Source organism: Carassius carassius, chromosome 1, assembly GCF_963082965.1.
Source record: "Carassius carassius chromosome 1, fCarCar2.1, whole genome shotgun sequence".
In the NCBI taxonomy this organism is placed as follows: domain Eukaryota; kingdom Metazoa; phylum Chordata; class Actinopteri; order Cypriniformes; family Cyprinidae; genus Carassius; species Carassius carassius.
This window is the reverse complement of record NC_081755.1, coordinates 18096310-18108543: the sequence shown is the minus strand read 5'-3', so window position 1 is coordinate 18108543 and position 12234 is coordinate 18096310. Positions and strand designations below refer to the sequence as shown.

Sequence of the window (12234 nt, the reverse complement as noted above, 5' to 3'; positions counted from 1 at the left end):
ACCAGGCTGTTGGTGCCCTCTGCAGGTATTTGTTATAATATAGGCAAACTATATTGTGTATTTAACAGTGTTGTTCAATAAAACCATTTACTTGGTTTTGATACTTTATTTGAGTCCAAATATCATTGCCTCATCATTACTTTATAAATATAACCACAATAAGCCTGTTTTTCCACTTAGTTCTATTTAATAAATATAAGATTACTTAATTGTCAGAATAATCTGATTACTTGATTAGCAAAATAATCGTTTAAGTTAAACACAATATTAGTTAAAGCATTTCAAAATACAACTCCATTGTTTTACTTTTTGTGATTAAAAGACAAATATTTTCCATTAAAAAATTGCCTCGTTCTAGTGAACCAAGTATCTGCATTTTGTCTCACCTTGTAAAGTAAGAGTATTGTCACACCCCTAGTGTCTATGAGCATGATCAAGCTCATAATTGTCCAAGTGTATGACATAGCTTTCATTCTTTAGGTAAATCATACATTCATGAAAATAAAATCAGTTTGAATAAGGAAAATTATAACTTTGCCATAGTATCCTTTCAAATGTCAAAGTTGCCACAGTCATTGCATGTGCTACAATTTATTTTTACCGTTTTGTTTTATTAGTTTATTTATTAGGATTTGAAAGAAAATAACAATATTGTATAATAAGTGAGATCTGGGCCCGTATGTATAAAACTTCTAAGAAATGCTCTTAAGAATAGTCTTAAGCTTTGACTTAAGTGTCAGAAAATACTTAGTAAAGAGTATGACTTTTCTAAGAGTAGGAGACATTTATAAAGCAGCTAAAAGCAACTTTCAGTAAAGTATAAGACTGATTCTTAAGTGCTGACTGAAGTGGGGCTTAAGTGCTGTGAACTAAGGACTACAATGATGTGAACCCAAAATGTCCGCCCTGAACCTTTGAATCAGCCAATAGTGAGCCTGCAAGGGTGAGGTCACAGCAGCATGACACAATTAATTCATTATTTTATTAAGACATAACAATTATTTCAATATTTCAATTTATTTAGAATAATTAGTTTTTGCTTTGTGCAAAAATTTTTTTACAAATAAGTACATGCATTTATTTCACACAATTTTAATAGAGTTTCAACACATTAATTAAATGGACAAATGTGATGCTATTTAAGTAATTAGGCTGATGAATCACATAATTCAAAATTGCACTCACAGCTGTATATAAAGGGAAGACAAAAGTTGCAAATTGTTTAAAAAAAATGGATGCAAAAAGAAAACCAAACTGGTCCAAGGAAGAAAATCTTCTTCTAGTGCAGTCAGTCCTTAAATGGAAGGATGTGATAAGAGGAAAATTCAGTCCAACTTTAACAAGCAAAGAAAAAAAAATGCATGGCAACAGATTGTACTGACAGTAAATGCAGCATTTCCTCGGACAAGACGTTCAGCAGAGGATTGTGAGAAAAGGTGGTACAATGTGTTGGCACCAACACGCAAGGAAATTGCAGCATATAAAGAAAGCATGCGAGCCACAGGTACATTTTATTTTAGCTTATTAAACCATTTTATATTAAATGATTGTCTCCATGTGGTCAGCAGCTGAGTTCTTGTCAAACAGGTGGGGGCCCTCCATGTAAACCTCTGTCTGAGATTGGTGAAATAGTAGAGGAGATACTTGGAATGGCCAATCCCTCTATTTGTGGCATTCCAGATGCCCCAGACCCTGCACTTCTCAAATTGAAGGAGTTACAAAGATGGTAAGAAGAAAATTATGCATGTAATGTGTCTTTTTAATAAATTGATAGTATTTCAGTCACCACAATGAATTGAATAAACATGTTTGCACTGTTTAATATTTTCTGCATGTGAATGTAGTGTGGATAATTCTGGAGCCGGTCCATCAGATGCATCTTCTCCTGTATCATCTCAGGACATCTCCGTGTGTCCTCCAGATGAGCCTTCTGCCTCACAAGACACTGGATTTGCACAGGGCGCAGCCACTGAGGATGACATTGAGTCCCTTAAAAGAAAAAAGCTCAAATTGCAAATTAAGTTGCTGGAAATTCAAAATGAATATTACTCATTAAAACTGAAAAGAATTAAGAATACTCAATGATTGTACATATGCTTTGTGTAATAAAATTGTGTAAGGAAAAATTAGTTTGTTGTTACTTATTGTCTACAAGTTTGCTTACCCAAAATGTGAGTTAGCAAAGCAGTCCCTGAATGATGCTCTCCCCGAAATGCTTTGTAATGTGTGTTCGGTGGTATTGTCATCATTCTCATCATAATCATGATCATTGTCATCATCACCATGGTCGTCATTTTCATCGTCATCATCATCATCATCATCATTATCATCATCATCAAGCAATGGGAGGTTACGAGCTTTGCAAATATTGTGCAAAATGCCACAAGCCTTAATAATGCGACAAGCACGCTCAGGTGAATGTCGAATCTCTCCATGAAGGACATGGAATCTTCTCTTCAGCTGTCCAATTCCTCTCTCCACCACGGCTCGTGTTACTTTGTGTGCTCTTCATTACGCAAAAAACAATAAAAGAACATAGGTCAGATAAGTCAAGAATGTATGCATTGAACAAAATTGGTATCTTGTCTACAGTTCAGTCCAGTACAGTACCTGTTATAATTGAGCTGCTGTTCTCCTTGAGGTCTTCTGTAAGGGGTGAGAAGCCAGTGTTTTAAAGGGTAACCCGAGTCTCCCAGCAAATGACATCCAGGGCGAACATAATTTTGTTCGAATAACCCAGTGAGGCCACTCTGGGAAAGAACCCGAGCATCATGTGTTGACCCTGGCCATTTTGGCACAAGATTGAGGATCTTGTAATTGGCATCAAATACGACTTGAACATTGATGCTGTGGAATCCTTTTCGATTGATGTAGGTCTCCTCATTTACAGTTGGAGCAATGATGCGTACATGGGTGCCATCGATGGTTCCTACAACTCCAGGGAACCCCGCAATCCTCATAAAATCTGCTTGCTTTTGCCATATAGTTTGAAGGTCAGTTGGGAAGTCAATGAACTGCCTCACTATGTCTGGTATGGTTAGTGCAGCAACAGTGGTATTTAAGACCCTGCTAACTGTGGACTGTGATGGCCCTAAGTCATCACTGGTGCATTGCTGAATTTTTCCAGTTGCCAAGAAACGCAGAGTCATTATAACTTTCATTTCAGCAGTTAAAGCATAGTTTCTTACAGTGGGAGAAGTTATTGAATTTCTGACTAGGTCAGTAACAAAAAGAATACCCTGACGATCAAGCCTGTATCGTTTGATCAACTCTCTGTCATCATATAATTCCAACACATTCTTACATGGTTGGAAACTGCGCGGCCTCCTCCTCTCTGCTGCCATCTTGTTACTCCTAACTGGTTAGGAGACCTCTCCAGCTCTCTTAAATAATTTAGGAGCTGAGACCTAGTCTTAACACTTAGGAACCTTTATGAATCACACTCAGTAACGTGCGGTGAAATCTTGTCATGGGTAGGCTGTGACCTATCAATATGTGGAATATATGTTCATATATTCATTCAGTTAATTTAGCAACCCAAGTTCATATCAGGCATCATCAGATCGCTGCCTGCATTCAGCAAAGTCAGTCATGTGAGGCTAATGCACAATCAAATATAATAATCAAATTAATGGACACATCTATCTTATGACTTATACAACAAACAAATGTTTTGAGCGGGACACAGAGAAGGAAGCGGCGCGGCAGCCTAGTCACTACAATCAAAATGCGCAAACGCGCACAGACAGCCACGGCGCACACACACACACACACACACACACACACACCTTTGGTCTGGTGACGGCGCACCAGGCTACAGTCAGAAAACATTGCGTCAGCAGTACAGCTTTAAAGTACAAAAACAGCTTATTCGCTCCTACAAACCGCTAGGCGCACACACCGACACGCAAGTATACTAGATGCTAGTATTCGGGAAGCGCGCGGATTGAGTGAGAGCGAGTAGATCACGTGACATGAAGCAAGCTCGGTCTCTGCCTCAAGACAGCATGAGAACTGACTGCGCATGCGCAAATCTACATAAACTACGTTCTATGGACCAAAGAGGCACCGCTCACCTCTGCCTCAATGGCCATGGCTTTTGAATTTCCTGCATGAAACAACGGTTTTTAGGAGCAAACAATGGCAAAATGAGTATATTATGTGTATTCCTGAACATTTTTGTTACAAAAAATAATATTTGGAATAAAATTAATGCAATTAATAATGTGGTGAATTAATAAAGCTCTTGGAATTAATAAATGTAATGTCAACATTTCCTTTGGTGAGGCACTGCCTACCCTGACCGCACGTCCCTGATCACACTTATTCTTAAGTCTAGGAATAAAAGTAAAATGACGTCATTCTTAGATTTTTGACAGACTTGAGACTAAAATTTTACTCTGAGTGGCCTTATACATACGGCCCCTGATTTTTGATTGTGCTTAAAAGTCCTGGAATTTTTATTTTGCAGTATCCGTACAAACCTGTTTTAGTTACCAGTTCTTGGACCATTTTAATGTTTTTGTTGTTGGTATTTGAACTGAACCGTAGTTTTCTGTAATAAACTGTCTTTTTATATTTCCTATTTTATATGAATTTTCTAGTATGTCATTTACAATTATTTCTTTTGGAAAAAATTGTTTCAGAAATCTCATGTTTTGGATTGTTGGTAATCTTGTACCCTGTCAAGGACAAAGCTAACTAGCAAAACTTGATATCAAAAGCATCCTAAATGTTTCATGAGTAACCTTTCTTGGTATTGCTGTTTCAAATATCCCACTGTAATCTGTAGTCTGAGCCTGTCAAGGGCTATTGGCAATGGCAGATACTTTACTAATTAGTTTCAAGGAAAATAACTTTCTTTTTAGATTTTCCAAATAACCCTGTGTATTTGCCTGCCCCCCAAGCCCCACTTGACTTTTTAATATTAGATTTTGTTTGGCCAAAGTTATCAATATTGAATTAAGTTGTTAGCTACTATGTATTAGTAGTTAGACATAAAATTTATGTATCTGCTTATCTTTCTTCCTTGTAGTTGGGGAGTTGGAATGTGAAACGGTAAGCTCTGTCTTCTGTCTTTTCCTCCCAGGATCATGACTGCCATGTCACAGATGTCATCTGGACCTCCCAACTACATGATCAACAAGGGATTAGAACATTTATCTATGTTAGAAAGAAGTTGAATATAGCTTTATTCTGCCTTTTTACTCTCTAAGAAGCTGCTCTCATTATGTGTGTGTGTGTGTGTGTGTGTGTGTGTGTGTGTGTGTGTGTGTGTGTGTGTAGTGAACCATATTTGATAAGATTCAGGGAAGAGCCCGGCAACCTTGAAGTACAGATAAGTGTTCTCTTCATGGGTGTGCGAGAGTTTGTCTTGTCAGCTAGCTACTGAGACAGCCCCAGAGGGAAACCGTCATTTGCCGTCACTCTGATGTCCAAGGTGACAGATATATGTCTCTGGAGAGACCTATTTGAGTTACTGACCTCTGATCACCTGTCACCAAAATAATCACTAGAAGATATGCTTCAAACTTTTTCAAATTTATCTATGTATTGACGTAATTAGTGACCTCTGTTAGAGTACAATTGCTGGAGTTTCAAACATGTACGCAGAGTGGCCTATACAAACTCCATTGCGAGTATTGAAACTGGCTTCTGCTGATGAAACTGCAAACTATTTTCTTCAGTAAATTTTTCTTCAGTTGACTGCATCTCTGACTCCTGGTCTTTGGTCATCATATCTGGTCCTTGGGTTTAATTGTGAATTCCCCAACAGTTAATGGCGGAGCATGCTCGCAATCCTTCTTCAGTGACATCCCTGATCAATTAGCAAAACAAGGTAGGAAGATATTGAAAATGATTTCTGATTAGGGACTGTTTGTGGCAGAAGGGGTGAAAGAAGGGAGAGCGATATAGAGACTTACTCCGACGTAAGTGGGCAACAGACTTTGTGTGGATTTGTTTTTGGTAAACTGGTTTCATAGTTTGAGGTACACCTGTAACGTTAAGTTACTTTTTGTATGTGGTAAGGTGTCACACCTATAGGTCTTAGAAGTAGACTTGGATTTTAAAGGTGTGCACTATAATTTGTGTTGCTTAAATTCCCATTGAGAAATGGGAGGACAGAATACATTCTCTACATGTGTGGCACTAAGAGCCATAAAGGCCAGGTAAACAAAAACATTACTGGCTGAAAAACAAAGATATTTTTTATGTATTTGCCTATTTTCCAATGTGTAATGTGGCTATTTGTTAAAAATAATCCCAGAAGTAACTGAGTGATGTTTTAATTTAATTCCTCGTGCATAGAAGTTTTAAATGACAGAATTCTATCAGGAACCTGTTACAGTCCCTGTATAGTTGTTGCAAGCTCTAATTAATATACTGAATGGAATTCTGGGTTGATGGCAAGACTTAGAAGCTTATGTTTTGCTTTAGAAGATAAGATTGCATTTGACAGCAATGAAACATTTTTATCTCATTCTGGGCCCGTCATGACTCTGGCATAAGATGGAAAAGTAACAGAGACATGTTCTGAATAAAAATTCGTAATTTCTGTATTTACTGATGTTTGGGAAAGAGTAATTTTATTGTCGGATTGCAAAAATCTGGGCACTCAGCATCATAGCACATTCAAATTTCCAGTAAAAATATTTTGCATACGAGATGTCAATGCTGTGAACAAGTAAGATAAATGGGGGTTTCAAATTCAATTTGAAGAAAGCACAGATAGCATGACCCAGAGTAACATATCTGAAACTGGACATCTAATTCTAGCTATGTGTTTTTTAAAAGATAGTATGCTGATTTACTGCTTTGACATGACTACTGAAATTAAGTTCTGTCTCCAGAATCACACCAAGATTCCTGACTTGATTTTTGGTTGTTTGACCCCTTGAGTCAAGGTATGCATTCACCTTGAGAACTTCATCTTTGTTTCCAAATGCAATGTCTTCAGTTTTTTCCTTGTTTAACTGAAGAAAGTTCAGGCACATCTAGCTTTTAATTTCATCAATGCATTGGCAGAGGGAGTCAATGGGGCTGTTGTCATTTGGCGATAATGCTAGGTTAAACTTGGTATCAGACGCATAGCTGTGATAGTAAATTTGGTTCTTACTTATTATTTGACTTGGGAGCATATACAGGCTAGACAAGAGTGGTGCTAGAATTGAGTCTTGTGGGACTCCGCATGTCATGGACGTCCACTTAGACTTTTCCTATACTCACATAATAGCCTCTCCCTTCTAAGTATGACCTGAACCATTTGAGTACCATCCCAGAAAGCCCGACCCAGTTTTCCAGTCTCTTTAGACGTATGTTATGATCAACAGTGTCAAATGCAGCACTGAGCTCTAGTAATACCATCACTGATATTTTGTCAGAATCAGATTTTATATTGGCCTATAATTGCTCAAAATGGTGTCAAGATTGCTCTTTTTCAGGAGGGGCTTAACAACTGCAGTTTTCAGGGAGTCTGAAAAATTCCCAAAAAGAAGAGAGGCGATCTGTTTCTAAACAGATTTGTTTTTTGTTTTTTTAATCTGAGAAGTGTGTCAAGAGATAGCAGGATGAATATTTTAAATGCTCCACTATTTCTTCCAAAGTTTTGCTATCAATTGCTTCAAAAATAGACATATAATCTTTTTGATATTGCGGCCGAATCTGTCTGACCTCTGCATAACTTAAGAATGTGTTAATCCTATTCCTGATATTAATGATCTGCTCAGAAAAAAAGAAAGCAAACTCATTGCATTTGCTGTCTGAGAGCACTTCTCTGGGAGTTTGGGGGTTGGTCAGTCTCACAACAATAGCAAAAAGAGTGTGAATGTTGTTTAAGTTACTATTTATAAGGTTTGAGAAGAATCTCTGTCTAGCTGTGGCTAGTTCAACATTAAAAAGCACGAAGGCTCTCTTTCTCCAAGCTGATTTCTGTCTGTTTTCTTACTGACTATTATTGGGGGATTGAGGGATAATGTGACTGGTGAGATAGGCTGTGTCTCTGGTGTTTCCAGTGGCTGTGACTTGTTGTTCTGGCTTCTCATTGCTGTTTTCCAGAAAATCTTCCTTCTTTTTGCTGAGTGTTCCGCCTGTTTTGGAAGTCCAGCAAGAACCACAATCCTTTGTAGAAGTTTGCAGCAGTTCATGCAACAAGTATATTTAACAGGAGGCATTTTCTTTCTCTTCTGTTTGAAAGAAGGCAGTTGTTTTCCCATCTCTGGAATGTAAGCTGCTGATAGTGGGAGGCAAAGTCTTTTTTTGTAGTATTATTCCAGCCCCAATGAGTTTTTAGTTTTAGTACTTGTGCCAAAAATCTGTTGTTTGAGCACTGTGCTGATCTGCTGAAGTAAAAATCTTTGTGAATAACACAAAAAAAGCAATGTGCAGAGCAGTAAGCAAGAACATCTAAATGGTAGCGAAGCCGGAAGCATGAAAAAAAAATAGAGATGACAGTTCTGACAAGTTTTAAGCTGGGCTAAAGTAAAAAGATGAAATTGTGTTACAATTAAATAATGTATATGTTGCAGTAAAGAAATTCTAATGAAATTAAACATTTGGTACCCCTTAAATGTGATAACACATAATTTCTTTTAAGTTTCATAACAGTTGACTTGATTTGGTCTATATATAATGAAAAAGCAAGATGTTTTGTGATTCACTCATTTGAGAACTCTGTTCCTGTACCTGCTGTTTGCAATATTTCCAGCAAAAGAAGAATCATGAACCTTCTATGGGCTCTACTGTTTCTTCGAGTTTCAGCACAGGGTCTCACCCTGTTTGGTTAGTAAATAAAACCTTTCATGAATTGTATTCTGAGAATTTTCTCAAGTTAAAAAAAAAAATTATTGCATGTCACAAATATATCTACATTTCTGTCTTCTTAATCTTCTGTCACTGGTTGAAGATGACAGAGTAAAGCAGCCAAAGCAGGAGGGCAGAGTGCGATTGGTGGAGGATCTGCCTTCTTCTGGTCGTGTGGAGGTCTACCATGATGGACAGTGGGGTACAGTTTGTGATGATGGATGGGAACTGGCTGAAGCACAAGTGGTGTGTCGTCAACTGGGTTTTCCTGGAGCGATATCAGTTGCGCCTGGAGGACAATATGGAGAAGGTATAAGTTCCACAGCAGGTTATTTTTTTACACATTGTGATCAAAATAATTGTCTTATATTTTAAATCTAAATTCTATTTTTTATTGTTTTTAGGCTCTGGTCCAATTTGGCTGGATGACATGAACTGTAAAGGCTCGGAGAGCTCATTGTCTGAATGCAGCTTCAAAGGTTGGGGTGTCACTGACTGCTCACATAAAGAGGATGCAGGAGTGGTCTGTGAGACTGGTAAGAAATTCAGCAACTACATATATTTGCATGTGTATTTCTGTTATGTTTTATTATTTAAAGCATTGAATTACATTGTCATTGCAGGTAAAAACATATCCAGCAATCGTCAGTTCTCTGTGGATAACAGCCTGGGTTTGTCCCATGATCTTGGTCTTCTGTTTGACAGTGGAGATGGCTGTAATTTCAGAATTAACATACAAGACGTCACTGAAGAGTCAGAATTAACATTTTGTGTGCACCGTATGATCCTCATGATTTATCCAGAGCTAAACATAACAAATTATTCCAGAAACCTCACAGTTGATGTCAGCCAGACTTGCCATCATCATGTCTCTGCTTTTCTCAGGTAACTTTCTGAAGACCACACCACTTCATAGCTCAGACCAACTGTCTCTTTAAGAATTCGAATTGTGCAGATCAGAACTGATTATATTATCAGTGTTAGACACTTACAGTATCTGTTTTACTTACAGGTATTTGTACACACGTCAGATTGATGTTTCCATCACGTCGGCTGAATGTCTGCATCAGCTGGCGTTCATCTTTGGAGTGAAGAGGCTTATGGAGGATGTTGGCCGGGCCTTCACTTCACTCATTCCTGAAGACAACACTTTCCGTACACAGGTATCCATGTACGAGTACGGTATTCGCACAGGTGACCTTGTCCTTCAGGAGAACGTCCTTCAGTATCTTTCCTGGAACTGTGAGTTCCTCATAAGCTCTCCAGTGTGGAGCAACATCTCCTTTCACATGATGGATGCTCTTCTGCAGCGCTCAGACCTGATTGTGAAGGATGAAGCTTTTCTTCTTGAAGCTCTGGAGACATGGGTCAAAGACAAAGGTGATGAGATTAATTCAGATCAACAGGCCAGTCTCCTGAATCACATCCGTTTCCTCTTGTTCCCAGTGAATAAACTCTATGAAAAACAGTTTTCCTCAAGCGCTCTCCGTCAGAATCATGAGAAACTCTACCTAACTGGTCTGCTCAGAGGTTTTCAGTTCAACGCTCTGCCCTTCTCTAAGATCAGGAATCAAATGGATAACATGAGTAGTGAATATCTACCCAGAATCTACACTGGAGATGAGTGGAGTCTATTTATCAATGACACAACCATTGATTACCCATACCATCACTACTACTATGGCCAAAATAACAGAATACAAACCTTCTCCACTCCAGCACACCCCAGTGCTCTTTACAGAGAACAATATGTCCAGTGGCAAGCCCATGTGTTTCTTAGTGCTCAGGAATGCTCTAACTATGGTATTTCATGTTATTCTTTTCCTGTTGCAAGGTTTGTCGGATATGGTAATCAGGAAAGATACACTAGCACCATTCGCTACAGCAACAGGTTGATTCTTAGCTGCAAGAATGTAAACAATATATTTCATGTTCAAGATTTCAAAAACGACATGGCAGTGGTTCCAGATAACAGCAGTATGGGTCTGCCAAACCCCTGTCCTGATGACTACAGTTTCAGATTTGTAGTGCGTCCAGAGTATATCTGACTGCACAGAGTTATATTTGGCTTCAGCTAGTTTCCAGTCATTTCAGTATATTCAAATCAAGTTTAATAAAATCTATTCAAATCTGTAATTTTCTTTTTATTTATTTTTTTATTATTTATGTCATTTGATTCTGCAGTGATTCCTTTTAAATGTTTCAGCCGATTTTCCTTGCACTTTTAAAAAATATAAATAAAAATATTTCTTACATTACCTCTATCGGTTTAATTCTTCTTTGACTGAACTGTGTTAATAGATTAAATTGATTGATTTAAATGTATTTATTTATTAAAGACAACTAGCCTCATCATAATTGATTAAATTATCAGTTAATAAATTACAACCATGAACTTGCAATAGCCTTTTACAGAAATGGTGGCGGTGGTGTATCATTTCGAAAGAATATTAAGTCATAGGAAGAAATAGTGGTCACTTAAGATGTTAGGTTTTATTTTATTTTTATTTCCACAAGTGTCTAATGTGTCTAATTTACAACTACTATTAATGATTATTATCAGGCCAACATATTTTTCAAACCCAGCAACATATCAACACATTAATTGAGCACAGTACAATCAATCTTAATGATCTCAGTGCTGCGTTTGACACTGTCGATCATAACATACTACTAGAAAGACTGGAAAACTGGGTCGGGCTTTCTGGGATGGTACTCAAATGGTTCAGGTCATACTTAGAAGGGAGAGGCTATTATGTAAGTCTAGGAAAGCATAAGTCTAAGTGGACGTCCATGAGATGCGGAGTCCCACAAGGCTCAATTCTTGCACCGCTCTTGTTTAGCCTGTATGTGGTCCCACTAAGTCAAATAATGAGAAAGAACCAAATTTCCTATCACAGCTTTGCTGATGATACCCAGATTTACCTAGCATTATCTCCAAATGATTACAGCCCCACTGACTCCCTCTGCCAATATAGTTATGAAATTAATAGTTGGATGTGCCATAACTTTCTTCAGTTAAACAAGGAAAAAACTGTCATTTCATTGCAAAAGTCATTGCATTTGGAAACAAATATGAAGATTTCAAGGTGAATGCATACCTTGACTCTAGGGATCATACAACTAAATATCAAGTCAGGAATCTTGGTGTGATTCTGGAGACAGACCTTAGTTTTAGTAGTCATGTCAAAGCAGTAACTAAATCAGCATACTATCATCTAAAAAACATTGCAAGAATTAGATGTTTTGTTTCCAGTCAAGACTTGCAGAAACTTGTTTATGTTTATGCTTTTATCACCAGCAGGGTGGACTATTGTAATGGGCTCCTCACCGGCCTTCACAAGAAGACCAGCTGCAGCTCATCCAGAACGCTACTGCCAGGATTCTGACTAGAACCATAAAATCTGAGCATATCAGACCCGTCCTCCGGTCCTT

General features: G+C 37.9%; 2 protein-coding genes across 3 annotated transcripts; one reads left to right on the top strand and one right to left on the bottom strand.

The window, feature by feature from the left end:
- Positions 1-1745: 1745 nt before the first annotated feature.
- Positions 1746-2960, bottom strand: LOC132128849 (putative nuclease HARBI1). Its single transcript, XM_059540253.1, has 3 exons — positions 2611-2960; positions 2165-2506; positions 1746-1989 (listed from the first exon to the last, which is right to left on the bottom strand). Exons 1-3 carry the CDS (start codon positions 2958-2960, stop codon positions 1896-1898), a joined length of 786 nt encoding a protein of 261 aa, XP_059396236.1. The 3' UTR covers positions 1746-1895.
- Positions 2961-7832: 4872 nt separating this feature from the next.
- On the top strand, positions 7833-11003 carry LOC132140639 (galectin-3-binding protein A-like). Of its 2 annotated transcripts, XM_059549489.1 has the most exons (6): positions 7833-8222; positions 8705-8778; positions 8903-9109; positions 9204-9335; positions 9423-9684; positions 9812-11003. In XM_059549489.1, the coding sequence occupies exons 1-6, from the start codon at positions 8143-8145 to the stop codon at positions 10845-10847; spliced, it is 1791 nt and encodes a 596-aa protein (XP_059405472.1). In that variant the 5' UTR covers positions 7833-8142; the 3' UTR covers positions 10848-11003. The 2 variants fall into 2 exon arrangements, with proteins under 2 accessions (XP_059405472.1, XP_059405480.1); XM_059549497.1 differs by lacking the exon at positions 7833-8222 and having other exon boundaries at positions 8444-8778.
- Positions 11004-12234: the final 1231 nt, after the last annotated feature.

Coding starts and splice junctions, on each gene's coding strand:
- LOC132128849 (XM_059540253.1), bottom strand. CDS start 2,960: ATGAGGATTGCGGGGTTCCCTGGAGTTGTAGGAACCATCGATGGCACC. Junction 2,507..2,610: donor CAGCAGCTCAATTATAACAG/GTACTGTACTGG, acceptor TGCGTAATGAAG/AGCACACAAAGTAACACGAG. Junction 1,990..2,164: donor TTTGCTAACTCACATTTTGG/GTAAGCAAACTT, acceptor TTTTCTTTTAAG/GGACTCAATGTCATCCTCAG.
- LOC132140639 (XM_059549489.1), top strand. CDS start 8,143: ATGCAACAAGTATATTTAACAGGAGGCATTTTCTTTCTCTTCTGTTTG. Junction 8,779..8,902: donor ACAGGGTCTCACCCTGTTTG/GTTAGTAAATAA, acceptor CACTGGTTGAAG/ATGACAGAGTAAAGCAGCCA. Junction 9,336..9,422: donor AGGAGTGGTCTGTGAGACTG/GTAAGAAATTCA, acceptor TTGTCATTGCAG/GTAAAAACATATCCAGCAAT.